Source organism: Dendrobates tinctorius, unplaced genomic scaffold (genome assembly GCF_039654945.1).
Source record: "Dendrobates tinctorius isolate UK_male_01 unplaced genomic scaffold, ASM3965494v1 ptg000032l, whole genome shotgun sequence".
Classification (NCBI taxonomy): Eukaryota; Metazoa; Chordata; class Amphibia; order Anura; family Dendrobatidae; genus Dendrobates; species Dendrobates tinctorius.
The window spans coordinates 36,204,478-36,224,586 of NW_027361700.1; the positions used below are offsets into that span (position 1 = coordinate 36,204,478).

General features: G+C 41.4%; 1 protein-coding gene across 2 annotated transcripts in view; it reads left to right on the forward strand.

Annotated features, from left to right (window-relative positions):
* The window catches only part of ZNF281 (zinc finger protein 281), a 41,968-nt gene that overhangs the window by 13,201 nt on the left and 8,658 nt on the right, over positions 1 to 20,109 (forward strand). The window contains exons 2-5 of one of the 2 annotated variants that reach the window (XM_073572730.1): positions 1,271 to 1,399; positions 15,331 to 15,451; positions 16,475 to 16,558; positions 16,675 to 16,793. In XM_073572730.1, the coding sequence (XP_073428831.1) occupies positions 1,271 to 1,399; positions 15,331 to 15,451; positions 16,475 to 16,558; positions 16,675 to 16,793 (453 nt within the window). The remainder of the gene's footprint in view (positions 1 to 1,270; positions 1,400 to 15,330; positions 15,452 to 16,474; positions 16,559 to 16,674; positions 16,794 to 20,109) is intronic. The other variant, XM_073572731.1, reaches the window with a different exon arrangement.

Genomic DNA, 20,109 nt, shown 5'->3' on the forward strand with positions numbered 1-20,109 from the left:
TTATGTCTGTGTGTCCCAAAATACACATCCAGTGACTGTGCCGGTCTAGGAGAAAGCTCCTTTACATTGGTCATTACAGTGAGAAAGGTAAATATTCCCTATGGCACAGTCTGAAGGTGCACGCAGCACGGGATTTTGGGTCAGTAGTCAACAGTGCGTCCATTGTGAATACATCTTTTAAAATTAATTTTTTGCTTTAACGTAGTTTTTTTTCACAAAATGCCTTGTGGAAAGGATATGTCTGGGATCCACACATCCTCAGCATCCTGTGTGAAAATGGTGCAGTAGTCCGCGTGCTCCAGCACCACTCCATCCTCTTCTATGAGACTGAGAAAATCATTCCCATAGGCAGTGGATGGAGTGGAGGTCATGCATGTGCACTGTTCTGATCAGACCTTGAGGTTTCTTACTTGTTATCACTTTGTATTTTTCATAGAACGAGTGACTTGGGACAAAAATGTGTTTCAGGAAAATCCCCTGTAAAGTGGAAATTCAACTTGTTTCCTTTATCAAGAGGAGAGCCGGGACGGTGATGTCACATCCACAGACACGTGCCGCTTGTGCACAAGATGGCAGATATTGAGCCCCTGTTTAAGTCTCTAGAAAACAGGTGCATGCAAACTGCAGATATCTGTGAATGTGGCGTTACCACCCCCTCTCCCCTCTGTATACGGCAGTGTACAGAGGCAGATTATCACTCTTATTCTTCATTGGAATTAAAATTAGGTATTACCCTGAAGTCAGTGTATTGTGGGGATTAGTACACTTCATTGCCCTAAGGTTTCATCATGTATCAGTTTGGTCAGTGCTTGTGGAGTTGGGGTCGGTGTCCATTTTGGTGGAGTCAGTTGGTATAAAATGGACCAATTCCTAAATTATATAATAAATTGGGTACAGTACTTCACTGCAGAATATGGGAAATTTATGAAATGTACAACTGTCTGTTCTGTTCCTGATCTAAGGATCTCGGCTTTTAGTTGGAATGAATCTGTGCTGCACTTTATGTACATGCTCAGTAGTGACCAGTGCTGTGGGGTCGGAGTCAGGGAAATTGAGAAGTCAGAGTATTAGGTTTGGCTTACCGACTCCACAGCTCTGCTTCTGGTTACTTGTGTATGGCTGCATGCACCGCACAAGGCATTGCATGCTACATAACCTATGCCATCAACAGAACAGCATGCCATAAAAGCTTCCATGAAATCAGAGGAGTGAATTATTCCTTAGAGTGACCCCATGTCCTAACCTTAATCGTACCCATATCTTCTCACAGCTTTTAATAAGAACTGAAAAAAATGGCTGCGATCCAAAACTTGCAAGTCCTTCCATGAAGAAGACAAGGCGTCCAAGCTCAGAAGCTCAGGAAGCAAAATCCAAGCGCAGGCGGAGTGACTCCTCTAAAGTAAGAGCCTTGATGTGCTCACGTGGGCTTCACTAACTTCTGCCGCATTGTTCATCCCGAGTCTGGTGATGCAGGAGTGCTGGCTCCCAGGTGAAATAAACAAATAGACTGGTACTTCTGGCTGGCGCCATCCCTCCTGCATTATTCTAGACCTCCCCTTATTGAGACCTTGAAGCTGAGGTGCATAGTTTGCTGGTTGGGGGGCTCTTGTGGAATGGATATAGATGGAACTTTTTGCTTTGTCTCATCCTTGTCAGTAAATAACCTGCTTTTATGTAACCATAGTTTTAACACCGTTTTTTAAGCTGGACATAAATTGCGGTATTAACAGGGTATGGTGGCTTTTGCTCCAAATGCTATTTTGGATCTGTCTGTTTGCTTGAAGTCTAAGCCCTGACCTCATCTGAACTTCTACCTTCTATATCTTTGCTTCCTGTCTGGCGGAGTATGCTGACGGCGGGAGGGAGGGGAGCAGTCATTGACTGATGGCTTCTTTCTCTCCTTACTACACATGCTCATTCAGCTAAGCAGCACGGGGCATGACATAGTTACAGCTACAGGAAAATAAAGCTGATTGCCAGCCAACAGATGCAGCAGGAGAATATCTATGTTCAGCCATGGCTGCGGTGTAAGTGAAGTTTTATTTGCTATGCTCACTGCGATTTACCCTATATGCAGCACATAGATCGGGCCTCCTATATTGGGGGTAGGATATTGCAGTCTCCTAGGCCTCCAAATGCTTATTTTGAAGTTTTTGGAGATACTTTGACAATGTTTTACAACTAGTCGGATTCTTAGTTGTTGTCCCTTTTGGACAAATGATTATGGACTTCTAAAAAAAAAACTTTCCAGCCCTATTACTTTGTTCTGCCTTTTTTTTTTTTTTTTCCTGAATTGCATGAATACATTTGCAGCTGCAGGTTAAAGGGTAGTTGCACACTACTTGGACAACGATTTTTAACCCCTCAATGACTGGGCCAAATTTTAAATTTCTGACCAGTGTCACTTTATGAGGTTTTAACTCTGGAACGCTCCAGCAGATCCCACTGATTTGGAGATTGTTTTTCTCGTGACATGTTGTACTTCATTATAGTGGTAAAAATTTCTTCGATATATCTTGCATTTATTTGTGAAAAAGAAATTTAACCAAAATTTGGAAAATTAGCAATTTTCAAACTTTGAATTCTTATGCCCTGAAACTGGAGAGATGTGTCACACAAAATATTTAATAACATTTCCCATATGTCTACTTTACATCAGGACAATTTTTTAAACATTTTTTTTGTTAGGAAGTTATAAGGGTTAAAATTTGACCAGCGAATTCTAATTTTTCCAACAAAATTTACCAATTTTTTTTTTCTTTTAAGGGACCAACTCTCATTAAGGCTACGCTCACACATAGCGGAAGTCTCGCGAAAATTACCGTGAGAATTCTGGATTCCATTTTGCAGGAAAATCACATTTTAAATTCCCGCGATTTTCCCGTGGAAAAACTAGCGATTTGCAAGCGTAATTAGCTTGCAGAATGCTAGCGTTTTCCAAGCGATCTGGAGTATCGCTGGGAGAACTGATTGACAGGTTGGTCACACTCGTCAAACATAGTGTTTGACAAGTGTGTTTCAATATTTTTATTAATTTTAGAATTTTTTGAGGGAAGGGGAAAAGGGTACAGAACAAAACGAAGGGATTAGGGTAGGGAAAACATAATCCCTGTAAAGACAGGGATACCCCACAAAGTGGGGAATTAGACAGGCAAACATACGTGTTGTACAAGTAGTGTAACAAATCGCAAAGCAAATTGTATGCTATTCAACTCTAAGTACCTATGTCTGTAAGAATGTACTAATCAATTTTTGCTTTTTTTGCAAAAAAACCTGTAGGAAGAAAGGATTACAATACAAATGCAAAGATCAATATACTTATAATAGCCGTCAGAAAAAAAAAAACAGTACACATATTGTGTTAAATTTTACACAATTGTGGTAGCTCAAAAAAAAAAAAAGATCAATACACGTATTATATTCCTGATACTTCAGAAAAAATTTTAAATAGCTAGGTACGTTATATATATCATAGATACCGCTATACCTAAAAAAAAATCATATTAAATTGAATATAAAGAATATGAAAGCCTGTCCTGTCCGGGACATCCAGAGTGTTTGACAAGTGTGACCAACTTTTTACTACTGATGCTGCCTATGTAGCATCAGTAGTAAAAGATAGGATGTAAAAAATAATAAAAAAAAATTGTTGTTATTCTTACCTTCCGGCGACCCGCGCAGCCTTCCCGCCTCTCTCCACGCTCCCGGTCCCAGTAATCCTTTGCGAGAATGACCGCGATGGCGTCCGTTCTTGCGGTCATTCGCGATCCCGCGAGAACGGACGCCATCGCGGTCATTCTCACAAAGGATTACTGGGACCGGGAGCGTGGAGAGAGGCGGGAAGGCTGCGCGGGACACAGGAAGGTAAGAATAACAATATTTTTTATTTTAAATTCTATTTTTTTACAGGGATATGGTACCCAGAGCCCGGAGGACAGTCTCCTCTCCTCCGGACCATGGGTACCATCCGCAAATGTTCTGCTTACTTTTCGCATGGTGTGCACAGCCACATGCGGAAAGTAAGCAGAACAATACATTCCTATGTGGGCGGAATCGCCGCGATTCCGCTAAATTAATGAGCATGCTGCGTTTTTTACCGCAAAGCGATTCCGCCGCGGGAAAAACTGCAGCATTAGCACAGCATTGCAGAATCCCATAGGAATGCATGGGATGCTTATTTTTCGCGGCAAAATCGCGCGTTTAAAACCGCCGCGAAAACTCGAAAAAAACGCTACGTGTGAACTCAGCCTTAAAGTGACTTTGAGACGTCTATATAATAGAAAATATTCAAAAGAGACACCATTCTAAAGGTACTGTCACACTTAGCGATGTACCAGCGATCCCGACCAGGATCCCTGGTACATCGCTAAGTGGTCGCTAGTGAGCTGCCACACAGGCAGATCTCACCAGCGACATCGCTGGGGACGGGGGTCGCTACTTACCTGGCACACTAGGCGATCCTGATGTCCTCCCACCCGGCTCCACGCGTCGCTTGTCGTCACAGCAGGAAGCGCCGCAGGAAGCTGACGATGAGAAACAGTCCAGGACGTTCTCGCGCGATCAGCGATAACCAGCGGGGGAGCGGATTGTAGGTAAGTATCACACACAGCGATATCGCTAGCAATATCGCTATAACGTCACAAGTTATAGCGATATTGCTAGCGATATCGCTTAGTGTGACAGTACCTTAAAAACGACACCATCCAGGGTTTGCAAAACCACTTTCAAGAAGTTTATTAACCCTTCAGATGCTTCACAGGAGTTCTTTGAATGTTGGAAAAAAATGAACAGTTAACTTTTTTTCCACACACAAATTTATTTAGACAATTTTAATTTTCTATTTTCACAAGGTTACCAGGAGAAAATCGAACCCAAAATTTGTTGTGCAATTTCTCCTGAGCATGCCAATCCCGCATATGTGGGGGAAAACCACTGTTTGGGCACACGGAAGGGAATGAGCGTCATTTGACTTTTTGAATGCAAAATTTTCTGGAACAATTAGCGGTCACCATGTCACATTTGGAGAGTCCCTGTTGTGCCTAAACAGCGGAAACCCCCCACAAGTGACCCCGTTTTGGAAACTACACCCCTCAAGGATTTTACGCAGGTTTATAGTGAACATTTTGAACCCACAGGTACGACACAGAATTTGATAACATTAGGCTGTGATGTTGAATTTGTCATCACTAGTGTTGCGCACAAATGCTCACTACCCCAGTTTTGATCGGGTGCTTGAGTATGCACTGATTATCGTGGTTGCTCGAGTTCCTGCCTCTCAAGTTTCATGTATTAAACACTGCAAAAAAAAGTGCATACCCACGCACCCGATGCAAACTCGATGAAGTGAGTGCTCTCGCTCAACACTAGGCTATATATACAGCTCTGGCAAAAATTAAGAGACCACTGCACAGTTTTATAAAAATCAGTTTCTCTACATGTCTGCCAGCCATTCCATTCAAGTGTCAGTTGAATTCCAACCAGAGTGCACCTCATTCTACTTAATGTGCTTCTGAATAGGTGATCACCTGAACCAAATCTTATTTAACGAAGGAAAGTATAAAAAACCCTGCTGTGGTGTTCACAATCCTCTTGCAATAGGACAAGCTGGATGGCAAAACAAGTGCTAGTAATATCCCAAAAGTAATAGGAATGAAAAAATAACTTTAACCATGCCAAAGGAGTTGAAAAGAAAAGTCTTGAGTGAGGAAAAAGGCTCAATTCTGGCTTTGCCAGTAGAGCGATACAGTGAGCGTCATGTTGCCTCCATCCTTAAAATTTCTAAGACGGCAGTCCATTACAACAAGGTCAAGCAGCAGACATTGGGGACCACAAAGCTGCAGACTAGCAGAGGGTGAAAATGACTCTCCACTGACCGGGATGACCGTCATCTTATTCGAATGTCACTCAGCAACTGCAGGATGACAATAAGTGACCTACAAAACGAATGGCAAGTGGCAGCTGGGGTGACTTACACGGCAAAAACAGTTCGTAACAGGCTCCTAGAGGCAGGGCTCTAGTCATGTAAAGCTAGAAAAAAGCCTTTCATCAATGAGAAGCAAAGGAGAGCCAGGCTGAAGTTTGCCAAAGACCATAAGGATTGGACCATAGAGGACTGGAGTAAGGTAATCTTCTCTGATGACTCTAATTTTCAGCTTTGCCCAACACCTGGTCATCTAATGGATAGACGGAGACCTGGAGAGGCATACAAGCCACAGTGTCTTGCATACAAGGTTATCCTGGAAAAACAGGTGATTCCTTCTGCTCAGGCAATGTTCCCCAACTCTGGGGACTGGTTTTTTCAGCAGGACAATGCGCCCTGCCACATAGCTAGGTCAATCAATGTGTGGATGAAGGACCACTGCATCAAATCCCTGTCATGGCCAGCCCAATCTCCAGAGCTGAACCCCATTGAAAACCTCTGGAATGTAATCAAGAGGAAGACAGATAGTCACAAGCCATCAAACAAAGAAGAACTGCTTAAATTTTTCTACTAGGAGTGACATAAGGTCACCCAAAAGCAGCGTGAATGATTGGTGAAAAGCATGCCAAGACTCATTAAAGCTGTGATTACAAATCATGGATATTCCACAAAATATTGATTTTTGAACTCTTCCTGAGTTAAACATTAGTATTGTTGTTTCTAATGATTATGAACTTGTTTTCTTAGCATTATTTGTGGTCTGCAAGCACTGCATTTTTTTATTTTGACTATTTCTCATTTTCTGAAAATAAACACAAAATTTAGTGCTTTGAAATTTGGAGACATGTCAGTAGTTTATAGAATAAAAGAGCAATTTACATTTTACTCAAAAATATACCTATAAAGAGAAAAATCAGACAAACTAAAAGTTTTGCAGTGGTCTCTTAATTTTTGCCAGAGCTGTATATGGATGTGTGTGTGTGTATGTATGTATGTATGTATAATATATGTGAAATATATATATATTTATTTTGCGTTACTATTTTATTTATTTTGATCACTGTGATAGGATCGATCAGTGAGCAAAAGTAACCAATAGGAAAAATTCCCTATTATTCCCAGGTACCGCCCGGCAGATTCATTTTTTTCCCAGGAAGATGACTGCGGGACGGATCAGAAAAGACCTTGGATGGCGGAGGTTTCGGGGGGTTATCATTGCTCTCTCCTCTGACATGTATATCATATTAGAAGAGAGAGTAATCATTGAAACGGCCGGCAAACTTTTTTTTTTTTTACACACACCGTAAAATCCAGCCGAGACCCCAGAGATTTTCCAACTATGTGTGACACTACAGCCTTATCCCCGATTGCCGTTTTAAAATGGTGATGAGGAAATAAGTACCCTTACCGTCCGCCGTTTTAATGCGTATCGGCAGTCGCTAAGGGGTTAAGTGAAGTAGATGTCCTTGTAAAATAACACCATATACTCTCCTCCCACACCCTTACAGTTTCAGTCATGTTGACACCGGTTTTTGAGTGACATTGTAACATGAGCCCTGCAACCAATTGGTGGTCTCTATTAGCTGCTGTGCTGTCACTTCCACTTGTTCCAGGTTCGTCCAAAAGTTGTGTTCTCAGCCCCTTTACTATACATCACCTGGGCGTATGCTATTTACAAGTTGTTAGGGTCATAAAGGAAAAGTTAATTGGTATCGATGGTAACCATTTAGGAAGCTACTTTTCTTTTCCAAAGTACCCCCAAAATTAGGTGGAATGAGATCTATACCATTGTTCCTTTGCACCATTTTTCTTATATTCTTCTCATACTAATATTCTCTTACCTTGCCCCATTTCGAACTTTTAGATTTCCTGCTTTCACACAATCAGTGATGTGCGCTCAGCCCCTTGATGCATCAGCACTGAATCATATGGGCAGCTAGAGGAAGTCCCATCTTTACCTGCTGGAAGTGCTGTTTGATTATCATGTCTACTGTTTTCTTTTAATAGAAGTGGTTTTCTCACAAAGTTATTTAAACTGATTTTAATCAATACATCTTGGAATAATACTACTTTCCACAATTGGATGTGTTTCAAAAAAATGTTCCTGTGCTGAGATAATCTTATAAATGTGCCCCTACTGTGTACTGTGTAATGTCTGTGTCTGACCGTACAGGTACATCAGCTGTGATCCCGTGCTGTAATGTCAGTATACTCTTTTTATTCCTCCTCTGCCCAGGAGCTGTGGTATGATCAGACCATATAGCAATGGCACATTTATAAGATTGTCTCAGCACGGGAACATTTATTTTTTTAACATATCCAATTGTGGAACTTATTATTCCAAGATCTAGTGATTAGAATGAACTTTGTTCATGGCACAATTTAACCCCTTTACTCCCAAGGGTGGTTTGCATGTTAATGCCTGGGCCCATTTTTACAATTCTGACCACTGTCCCTTTATGGGTAATAACTCTGGAACGCTTCCATGAATCCCAGTGATGCTGACATTTGCTTTCTAGTGACATATTGTACTTCATGTTAGTGGTAAAATTTCATTCATATAACTTGCGTTTATTTGTGAAAAAAAACGGAAATTTGGCGAAAACTTTGAATTTTTATGCTCTCAAATCACAGAGATATGGCATTCAAAAAACTTAATAAGTAACATTTCCCACATGTTTACGTTACATCAGCACAATTTGGGAACCAAAATTTTTTTTTTGTTAGGAAGTTATAAGGGTTAAAAGTTGACCAGTGATTTCTCATTTTTACAGCACCATTTTATTTTTAGGAACCACGTCACATTTGAAGCCACTTTGAGCGGTCTATTTGATAGAAAATACCCAAAAGTGACACCATTCTAAAACTGCACCCCTCAAGGTGCTCAAAACCACATTCAAGAAGTTTATTAACCCTTCCGGTGCTTCACAGGAATTTTTTGAATGTTTAAAAAAAAATTTAACTTTTTTTCACACAAAAAATTACTTCAGGTTAAATTTTTTTATTTTACCAAGGGTAACGGAGAAACTGGACTGGAAAAGTTATTGTGCAATTTGTCCTGAGTAGGCTGATACCCCATATGTGGGGGTAAACCACTATTTGGGCGCATGGCAGAGCTCGGAAGGGAAGCAGCGCCATTTGACTTTTTTAGCTTGAATTGAGATGGGACGCCATGTCGCGTTTGGAAAAGCCCCTGATGTACCAAAACAGTGGAAACCCCCCAATTCTAATTCCACCCCTAACCCTAAACCCTAGCCCTAATGGGAAAATGGAAATAAATACATTTTTTTAATTTCATTATTTTTTCCTAACTAAGGGGGTGACAACGGGGGGTTTGATTTACTATTTATGGCGGGTTTTTATGTTTGGCAGCTGTCATACGCTAAAAGACGCTTTTTATTGTAAAAATAGTTTTTGCATCACCACATATTGAGAGCTATAATTTTTCCATATTTTGACCCACCGAGTCATTTTTTGCGGGACGAGTTGACGTTTTTATTGGTACCATTTTCGGGCATGGGACATTTTTTGATCGCTTTTTATTCCGATTTTTGGGACGCAGAATGAGCAAAAACCAGCGTTTCATGAATTTCTTTTGGGGGAGTGCGTTTACACTGTTCCGTGTGCGGTAAAATTGATAAAGCAGTTTTATTCTTCGGGTCAGTACGGTTACAGCGATGCCTCATTTATGTCGTTTTTTATGTTTTGGCGCTTTTATGCAATGAAAGCAATTTTATATAAAAAATTATTTTTGCATCGCTTTATTCTGCGAGCTATAACTTTTTTATTTTTTTTGCTTATGACGCTGTGTGGCGGCTCGTTTTTTGTGGGACCATGGTTCTTTATATCTGTCTTTTTGATCACGTGTTCTGCACTTTTTGTTAGGTGGTATGATGATCAAGCTTTATTTTTTGCTTTGATTTTTATTTTTTAAGGGGTTCGCTAAAGGGGTTAACTAGTGGGACAATTTTATAGGGCAGGTCGTTACGGATGCGGCGATACCAAATATTTGTACTTTTTTTATTTTTTTTTACAAAAAATTTATTAGGGAATATTTTTTTTTAATTTATTTAGCGATTTTATTTTTACACTTTTAACTTTATTACATTGTCTCGGGGGACATCACTGTCATGTGACAGATCGCTCATCTGTCACATCACAGATCGCTGTGACAGATCAGCGATCTGTCACAGGCAGTGCTGCAGGCTTCCTCATGCCGGCGCTTTGCAGGCATGAGGAAGCCGCCTCCCTGCAGCCCCCGAAGGTCCCCGCCGCCATCTTGGATTAGGGGACCTGCAGGGAAGGAGACCCCCGCAGCAGTGCTGCACATCGCGCTGCTGTGGGGGTCTCAGGGAAGCACGGAGGGAGCCCCCTCCCTGTCGATGCTTCCCTAAACCCCCAATACACTGCGATCGTGTTTGATCGCAGTGTGCCAGGGGTTAACGTGTCGGGGGCGGTCCGTGACTTCCCCTGACACATAGTGCCTGGTGTCAGCTGTGATAATCAGCTGACACCCGGCCGTGATCAGCTGCGCTCCCCCTGTGAGCATAGCTGATCGCGCTAGACGTACTATTCCGTCCTTGGGACTTAGGTCACATGGACGGAATAGTACGTCTAATGTAGGAAAGGGGTTAAGACAAAAGATCATGCATAATTTGTTGAGGCTAAACTGAGAACTCCTTTGTGCACCGAGAGCTGTCTAGTCATCATCAGTTCAAACAAATTTCTGGTTCGCACGCGTATCTAGGAAACAATAGTGCTCTTTAATAGGGGATGTCCCACCAAACATTAGTGCAAAATGCCATAGCCCTCACTTTTTAATTCTTTTTAATGTTATGTTTTAATAAAGTTTTATTGATAAATCAGCATATTGAAACAAAAAGGATGGCCAGCGTTTTGTTTTTGGTCTGACACAGTCCTTGATCACGGGGTAAGACATATCATTCAGACCCAATATCTGCTATGAATCTTAAGACATGGGGCATGATCAAGGACAGAGCTTAATGTTGGCTGTCCTTTGTTTCCATAGGCTGCCTTGTCAATACAAATTTTATTTGCATACTAAAGTTAGTGCTGTGGTATTTTGTACCATAGTAATCATCAGTAACTGTGATAGTTGTATCCTCCTCCCACCTGGTCTTAAGTAATTTTATCATACAAGGAGTTCTTGTCCCTGTGTAAGTCACACACATTCCCATAAACAACAATTTGGGGAAAAAAGCATGTCACCAAATTTGTGATGTTTTGTTTTGTTTTTTTGTGTTTTATTGGCGCTATGTAATGATCCCAGTCCCCGATGTAAATTTTGATCAGACTGTTCCTTTAATAGTTTACAAATTGTCAGACGGTATTGCTACTCATTATGGCTCATTCTGATATCCAATTTTCATGGCTAGCATTCATACCTGTCATAGTGTATGGGGCCATTCACATGTCTGTGGAAACATATCGGAGAGTCGGATTAAAATCCGTAATGCAAGTAAATGGGTCTGTTAAAAAAATTGATGTCATCCAAGTGTGGTCCAGAGTGTGGTCCGATTTTCACACTGTCAGAATGGAAAAGGTGGCGAAAGTCTGATCAAAAAGTCTGATGTTATCGCACATGGAATAATCGGACATGTGAATGAGCCTTTAAGGGACTGTCTGCTTCACTGTTCACTTATCTGCTGCTGTGTGTATCTAGGAGCATAGAGCACTGCCTCATGAGGTCCAAAATCGTTTGTTTTCTGGTTATTCCCAAACCCTCAAGGTCGTCTTACACTGCTGACTATGCAGCGATCCACAGCAACACGATGGATATCTATGTTTCATAGGTGCCCATATACTGCTAATATTTGCTTTACTCTACAAAGAAAAAACATCCTCCAGAAAGTCCTTGAGTTGTATATTGCGAAGTTAAAAATTATCTTTGGTAACAGTGTCACTCAGCTTTCAGACCTTTTAGAGGGAACCTGCCCTCAGAGTTTGTTTTGCTTGTGGATAATTTTGCACATTCTTCTCACAAAATCGGTCCTTTTACTAGGCAGAGAAAAGAGAAATTCTAGCACAGGTCTTGCGAATAGTCATGTGGACAGTGTTACAATGATGACTAGTCACGGCTATAATAAATTTCTCCTGCCTTATAATACTATTCTATTACTTCTAAACACTGTTTTTCGGTCATTACTTTGTATCTGCGTTTATACTGCACCCACAAACACAAATGATACACCATTTGAAAGGTAAACTTGCCCCCTTCAGCAAGAAAATAGCCAAACAAACCACACATCCACGATTTGATCACAAAATACAGTTTAAACATTAATTTTCATAAACCTGCAGTAAGGAAAAATGACCTGCAGGTGGCACCACAGTACCCCAAAGCACGCTACCACAAAGCTGCTTACAGACATCACAAACAAATCCAGTCTTCTGCCTTGGGGGCTTTCCAGCTTGCCGATCTTCTTGCCCAGCCTATTTTAGCCAAATTGGGTGATTGCACACTTCATTGCAGGTGAGGCACATATGCAAACACGTTTGTAAACATGCACTGTCTATTGAATTGCACACTTGCTCCGTTCATACTCCACCCACACAAACAAATGATATACCATTTGAAAAGACAAATTACCTGCAGGTGGCAGCACACTACCCCAAAGCACACTACCACAAAGCTGCTTACAGACATCACAAACAAATCCAAACGCATTTCCGTTGGTCAGAGCCCAGTGTCTCAGTATGATACACACACCTCTATTTAATCAGGTGGTTACCTTCTATAACTGTGTTTGGAGAAGGACATATTGGTTATGATAGACCCCCTGAGCGTTCAGGTTTTTCTTTTTTTTTTTTTGATGGTCAGTTGCCTTTTTTTTTTTTTTTTCTTTTCAACCTCCAAGGCCATGTGCGCACGTTGCGTATTTACTTGCAGAAATTTCTGCAAGGTTTCTGCATCTCTTGGCAGAAAAAGTGTTTTTTTGTAAATCCATAGAGCTAAATAAAGATGTATTAAAAAAAAAAAAAAAAATTGTGATGTTATTTCCTTGTTCAGCCTCTTCTTTTTCATTCTCCATTGAAGACCATAATATCATTACATACCATGTTCAAATTTATAATGGTTACACACACAAATACATAAGTGAAATATAGATATATAATTTTTTTTTTTTATTTTTTTTTTAATTGCGTGGGTTTGCACATAATTTTCATAACCAGCAGAGGGAAAGCCGAGTGCTGATGTTATGATTCTGGGAAGGAGTCAGTAGCCATAAAGGTTCCCAGGCTATTAATATCAGCTCACAGATGTTTGCTTAGCCTTTACTGGCAAGTTTACAAGAGAGCCGGGGCCAGAAAAAAATTGACATGGGGTCCCCTTATGAAATCGAACTAGCAAAGGCTAGGCAGACAGCTGCGGGCTGATATTAGTAGCCTGGGAAGGGATCATGTATATTGGCATCCCCCAGGCTAAAAACATCAGCTCTCAGCCAATTCTGGCACTTAGTCTGGCTCTTCCAACTTGCCCTGGAGCGGTGGTAAGTGGGGTTCATATATGTAGGGTTGATGTCAACTTGGTATTGTCAGGTGACTTCAAGCCCCCCACAGGTTAGTAGTGGAGAGGCATCTATAAGACATCTATCCATTACTAATCCTATAGTTACATGGTAAATAAAAACACAGCCAGAATAAAGTCCTTTATTTGAAATAATCACACAGACTCCTTTTTTGAATATAAATTAACAATACTTACTGAACGCTTAATCCCTGACGCCCTCGTCTCCTGCAAACAATCAAAAAACAATAAATTATCATATACTATCCTGGCCGACGTCCATTTAATATTGAGTGTCCCACGGCGATCTCACGTGTAGAAGTCACATCGGGAGATGTGACTGCGCTGCCGTGAGAATTCACCAGCGTTAATCAGCTCCAGTGCTCTCACTTAAGGCACTACCGCTGTGTAAGAACTTTCTCACGCAGCGGTGCCGTAAGTGAGAACACCGGAGCTGATGTACTCCGGTGAACTCACGGCGGCTCAGTGATACACTGTGGGAGTGATTACCTCTTGTCTGTGTATCGCCGGGTGACATCGACATGGGACACTCTCGGTAGTGGACTATGGCGGACAGGAAGTATATGTTGGCTTATTATTTTTGATTGCTTGCAGAAGACGCAGGCTTCGAGGGGATAAGGTTTTCGGTGAGTATGTATTTTGTATGTGAATATGTATGGAATTATGTGTCGGTTTTTTTTTTGTTTGTTTTTTTTTGTTTGTTTAACAATTGAACTCCGGCATTGGATGATGGGACTATTCTCCCATCATCGGCTCATGCAGTCTCTGTATATGTGACAAGACGTAGCTAGATGGGAGTAGTATTCCTATCAGACGACGCCCAAGTGCAATCATTATGGGCTGTTCTTCGTATGCGTACACACACCCACAGACAGACACACACAGTGTCCGCCCACACACAGTGTTTCCTTTAACAATTCTGCAGCGTTTTTGACAGCAAATCCGCAAACCTTTTTACACCTGCGTTTTTGCTGCAGATTTGACTGACTCAATTGAAGTCAATCAGTCAAAAATGCTGCAGAAGCGCAAAAGAGTTGACATGCTGCAGAAAACAAAACACTGCAAATACAGATGGAAATTTACGGCTCATGTGCACAACACTTCAGGATTGTCAGTGCATTACCTTGCTTTAGTATTCCATTGCGTTTTTGAAGCATTTTCGCGTGTAGAAAAGCACCGTGAAAGTGCATCGTGTGCACATAGCTATAAGTAAAGCACGTTGAACTGTGTGGTCTACATCTGAAGCATTGGAAAAGAAAAGGCACCGGAGACCTCGGCAAAGGTTATTGAACCCTGGGAAGAATAGACTTCTTGTGATTGTTCCACGTTGAATTCTGCAAGGTCTGTGGATACAGCTGGTCTTGTCTGGCTCTCCTCTTCAAAGTCTGTTGTGCAGTGACTTGTTCTTCTTGGGGTTCACTGAACCCTATTTAAAATGCAGATGAAGCCAAGTTCACACAGCGATACTAGTGACAGCAGTAGAACTAGAGCGGCCAGACCCCAAGACAAAAGGGCGTTCTTAAGTGACCTCCTTTTTCTGTTATATGTGGCAACCCAACCCAAAAATACCTGACCACTGTGCCCTTTTTTTTTTTTCAGTTTGTACTCGTGTCTGCATCATTTTCAGGGGATAAATTGATAATGCACATTTTCTTGTATGATCTAGCACATGACGTACACATAAGGAGCTATTATGCCTTTTGTGGGGCAGTGATGCAGCTCTCGGCCGCTGCACTTCTGCAGTCTCTGAGCCAACCCAACCTATACAGAGAGGAAAGTTTTAGGGTTCAGAGGATGCTGGGACTTTTAAAAGTGGGGATATTCTGAGAGCAAATCTAATGGTCTTTCTCTTTCTTTTCAGTCATTAGGTGGTGATGGTGAAGCTAACATGTCTCCAAATCAGAAACCTCATATATGTGAACATTGCAGTGCTGCTTTTAGAAGCTCCTACCATCTACGCAGACACGTGCTCATACACACAGGTACAATAAATCCTTATATAACTTTTTTCCAGAGTTGTCCATGAAATATTCGTTTGCAGATGTTTAAACCCTTAGCGGAAAATGACATTTGCGTCCTAATACGGTGTAACTTGCTTAATTTCCGCCACACCAGCTGTACCAGGGACCAGCTGTAATCTACAGACCAGATGCTGGGATTGAAGCTGGTTCATATTCCCTCTGTCAGCCGATCGCAAACCAAACTATATACTACACCCCTTCCCGCTGGTGTGAATGTGGTATGGCGTTGAGCTGCCAAATACCAAAGCCTATTAGACCTTGGCAGAGACGGAGCCTAATAGGTTGTAAAACGCTGACAGGTTGGGATAATGTAAGCAAAGAATCACATGTTCAAATCTGCTTGAGGGGCTCAGAAATGTTGTAAAAAATTAAAAATGTTTGTAAAAAGAAAAGTTTATAAAGAAAAAAATCCTTCCACAAAAATCAACATATTGCGTATTGCCATTTCTCTGTGTCTATGATCCATACTGTACAGTTATTTCAGTATTGTGTACAGCATTTAGCAAAAATAGAAAAAAAATGCTGTTTGCCATCCTGCAGCTGAAAATCACCCCCATAGCATGATGCAGCTACCACCATGTTTCACTGTTGGAATTGTATTGGTCAAAAAGTTATAAGAGATCCTAAGAGATAACAAAACATAACTTTTTTACAGTTTATAATAAAAATTGGTCATCTTTGCGTTTCACTGCATGTAGATTTTATTTGGTAGCCACAATTGAGGTGGACAATGAGTCGGGGGGACATGGACCGTATGTCAGAGGTCACATATCAGGCCACTTGGCTAGCTGTCAGTATGTACGGGAAGCCACTTGGCTATCAAATATACGCTGGATTGACCCTGATGAACATTTTAACCTAACCAGATCACAGGGGACATTTAGAGAAAATTAAGGCAATAAAGCAGAGTACTTGTTCTGGCACTGAGGCATCCTTGTAGAATTGTGTCATACACTGATTGTTTCTCCTTTTTTTTTTTAATAGGTGAAAGACCATTTCAGTGTAGTCAATGCAATATGAGTTTCATACAAAAGTATTTGCTCCAACGGCACGAAAAAATTCACAGTGGTACGTAGACGCTTGTTATATGTTACATCACTATTACTGGAATATTCTCGTTTGATGGGATTTTTATAGCCAGAATTGCGCCGCCCACTTATATTGTATTTTGTTCTATATTTCAGGTGAAAAACCTTTTAACTGTGACCAGTGCAACATGAAATTTATCCAAAAATATCACATGGAGCGACACAAGAGGACTCACAGTGGAGAAAAGCCATACAAATGCGACACTTGTCAGCAGGTATACATTTGAGTTTGGTGTATAAAGAGCCCATTTTTTTCCTCCGTGCTGTAAATAATTTCCATAATGTGTACTTGTAAAGAATGGGATTCACGGTTGTGGCAATGTTGTGTTTTTTTTTTTTTTTTCCCCCTGTAACGTTGTCTCCTTTGCTTAAAATACAAATGATGTGCAAAATATGGAAAACTGACATCTAGACAAGTTTCTGTTACTATAAAATCATGCAGATGTTAGGGAGGTGTCTGGAATACATTTTCTTAGTGAGGGCACAGATAAAGGGTTATATGCATTTTAGAATTTCATGGCTGAGGCGGGAATAACTCGCACCAGCTCCCACCACTGGAGGTGAAGCTATGGCTAAGAGTGGCTGAGATACAGTGGGTACGGAAAGTATTCAGACCCCTTTAAATTTTTCACTCTATTTCATTGCAGCCATTTGGTAAATTCAAAAAAGTTCATTTTTTGTCTCATTAATGTAAACTCTGCACCCATGTTGACTGAAAAAACAGAAATGTAGAAATTTTTGAAAATGTATTAAAGAAAAACTGAAATATCACAAGGTCATAAGTATTCAGACCCTTTGCTCAGTATTGAGTAGAAGCACCCTTTTGAGCTACTACAGCCATGAGTCTTCTTGGGAATGATTCAACAAGTTTTTCACACCTGGATTAGGGCATCCTCTTCCATTCTACCTTGCAGATCCTCTCGCGTCCCTTCAGGTTGGATGGTGAACGTTGGTGGACAGCCATTTTCAGGTCTCTACAGAGATACTCAATTGGGTTTAGGTCAGGGCTCTGGCTGGGCCAGTCAAGAATGGTCAGAGTTGTTCTGAATCCACTCCTTTGTTATTTTAGCCGTGTGCCTGGGTCATTGTCTTGTTGGAAGGTGAACCTTTGGCCAAGTCTGAGGTCCATTGCACTCTGGAAGAGGTTTTCATCCAGGATATCTCTGTACTTGGCCGCATTCATGTTTCTTTCAATTGCAATCAGTCGTCCTTTTCCTGCAGCTGAAAATCACCCCCATAGCATGATGCTGCCTCCACCATGTTTCACTGTTGGGATTGTATTGGGCAGGTGATGAGCAGTGCCTGGTTTTCTCCACACATACCGCTTACAATTATCACCAAAAAGGTCTATCTTCATCTCATCAGACCAGAGAATCTTATTTCTCATAGTCTGGGCGTCCATTATGTGTTTTTTTTTGTTTTTTTTTTGTTTTTTAAAGCACACTCTATGCGGGCTTTCATATGCTTTGCACTGAGGAGAGGCTTCCGTCGGGCCATCTGCCATAAAGTCCTGACTGGTTGAGGGCTGCAGTGATAGTTGACTTTGTGGATATTAGGGTTTTTCTTTACCTCTCTCACCAAGGATTTTCTCCCATGATTGCTCTGTTTGGCTGGACGGCCAGGTCTAGGAAGACTTCTGGTGGTCCCAAACTTCTTCCATTTAAGGATTATGGAGGCCACTGTGCTCTTAGGAACCTTGAGTACTGCATAAATTATTTTGTAACCTTGGCCAGATGTGTGTTTTGTCACAATTTACCAAGGGCAACAGGAGAAATTGGACTGCAAAAGTTATTGTGCAGTTTGTCCTGAGTACGCTCATACCTGATATGTGGGGGGGGGGACCACTGTTCCGGCGCATGGCAGAGCTCAGAAGGGAAGGAGCGCCGTTTGAATTTTTCAATGCAAAATTGGCTGGAATTCAGATCGGACGCCATGTCACGTTTGGAGAGACCCTGATGTACCAAAACAGTGAAAAACCCCCAACAAATGACACCATTTTGGAAACTAGACCCCCCCAAGGAACTTATCTAGATGTGTGGTGAGCACTTTGAACCCCTCCGTGCTTCACAGAAGTTTATAACGCCCGGGTGTGAAAATAGAAAAATCATATTTTTTCCACAAACATGATCTTTTAGTCACCAATTTTTTTTATTTTCCCAAGGGTACCAGGAGAAATTGGACGCCAAAAGTTGTTGTCCAATTTGTCCTGAGTACGCTGATACCCCATATGTGGGAGAAAACTTTCTGTATGGGCACACGTCAGGGCTCGGAAGGGAAGTAGTGACGTTTTGGAATGCAGACTTTGATGGAATGGTCTGCGGGTGTCATGTTGCTTTTGTAGTGCCCCTGATGTACCTAAACATGTTTTGTCGGTTTTATGCAATGAAAACAATGTTATATAAAAAATAATTATTTTTGCATCGCTTTATTCTGCAAGCTATAACTTTTTAATTTTTTTGCTGATGCTGTATGGCAGATCGTTTTTTGCGGGACAATATGACGTTTTCAGCGGTACCATGGATATTTATATGCGTCTTTTTGATTGCGCGTTATTGCACTTTTTGTTTGGCGGTATGATAAATCATTATTTTTTGCTTTAGTTTTTTATTTTTATTTTTTAAGGGGTTAGCTAAAGGGGTTAACTAGTGGGACAGTTTTATAGGGCGGGTCGTTGCGGACGCGGCGATACCAAATATGTGAACTTTTATTGTTTTTTTTGTTGTGTTTTTTTTTTTTAATTTCCAAAATATGAATTTTTATTAGGGAATATATATATATTTTTTTTAATTTATTTAGCTTTTTTTTTTTTTTTTTTTTTTTTTTTATTGCTTTTTTACATTGTCCCAGGTGGGACATCACTGTCCTGTGACAGATCAGCAATCTGTCAAAGGCACTACACGAGGCTTCCTCCTTGCCTGCGCTTTGCAGGCATGAGGAAGCCAGCTCCCTGCAGGCCCCCGAAGGTCCCTGCCGCCATCTTGGATTCGGGGACCTGCAGGGATGGAGCCTCCCGCAGCAGCGCTGCACATTGTGCTACTGTGGGGGCTCAGGGAAGCACGGAGGGAGCCCCCTCCCTGCCGATGCTTCCCTTTAACCCCCGGTACACCGCGATCGTGTTTGATCGCAGTGTGCAAGGGGTTAACGTGTTGGGGGCGGTCCGTGATCGCCCCTGACACATTGTGCCGGGTGTCAGCAGTGATAATCAGCTGACACCCGGCCGCGATCAGCGGCGCTCACCACGTGGGCGCCGCTGATCGATGTGACGTATTATCCCGTCCCTGGGAATTAAGTCCCAGGGCACATGGACGGGATAGTATGTCACATGACAGGGGTTAAATATGAGTGTCTGAGCAAAGGGTCTGAAGAGTTAGAAATATGTGATATTTCAGTTTTTCTTTTTTCATAAATTTGCAAAAATTTCTACATTTCTGTTTTTTGTTTTTTTTTCAGTCAAGATGGGGTGCAGAGTGGACATTAATGAGAAAAAAATGAACTTTTTTTGAATTTATCAAATGGCTGCAATGAAACAGA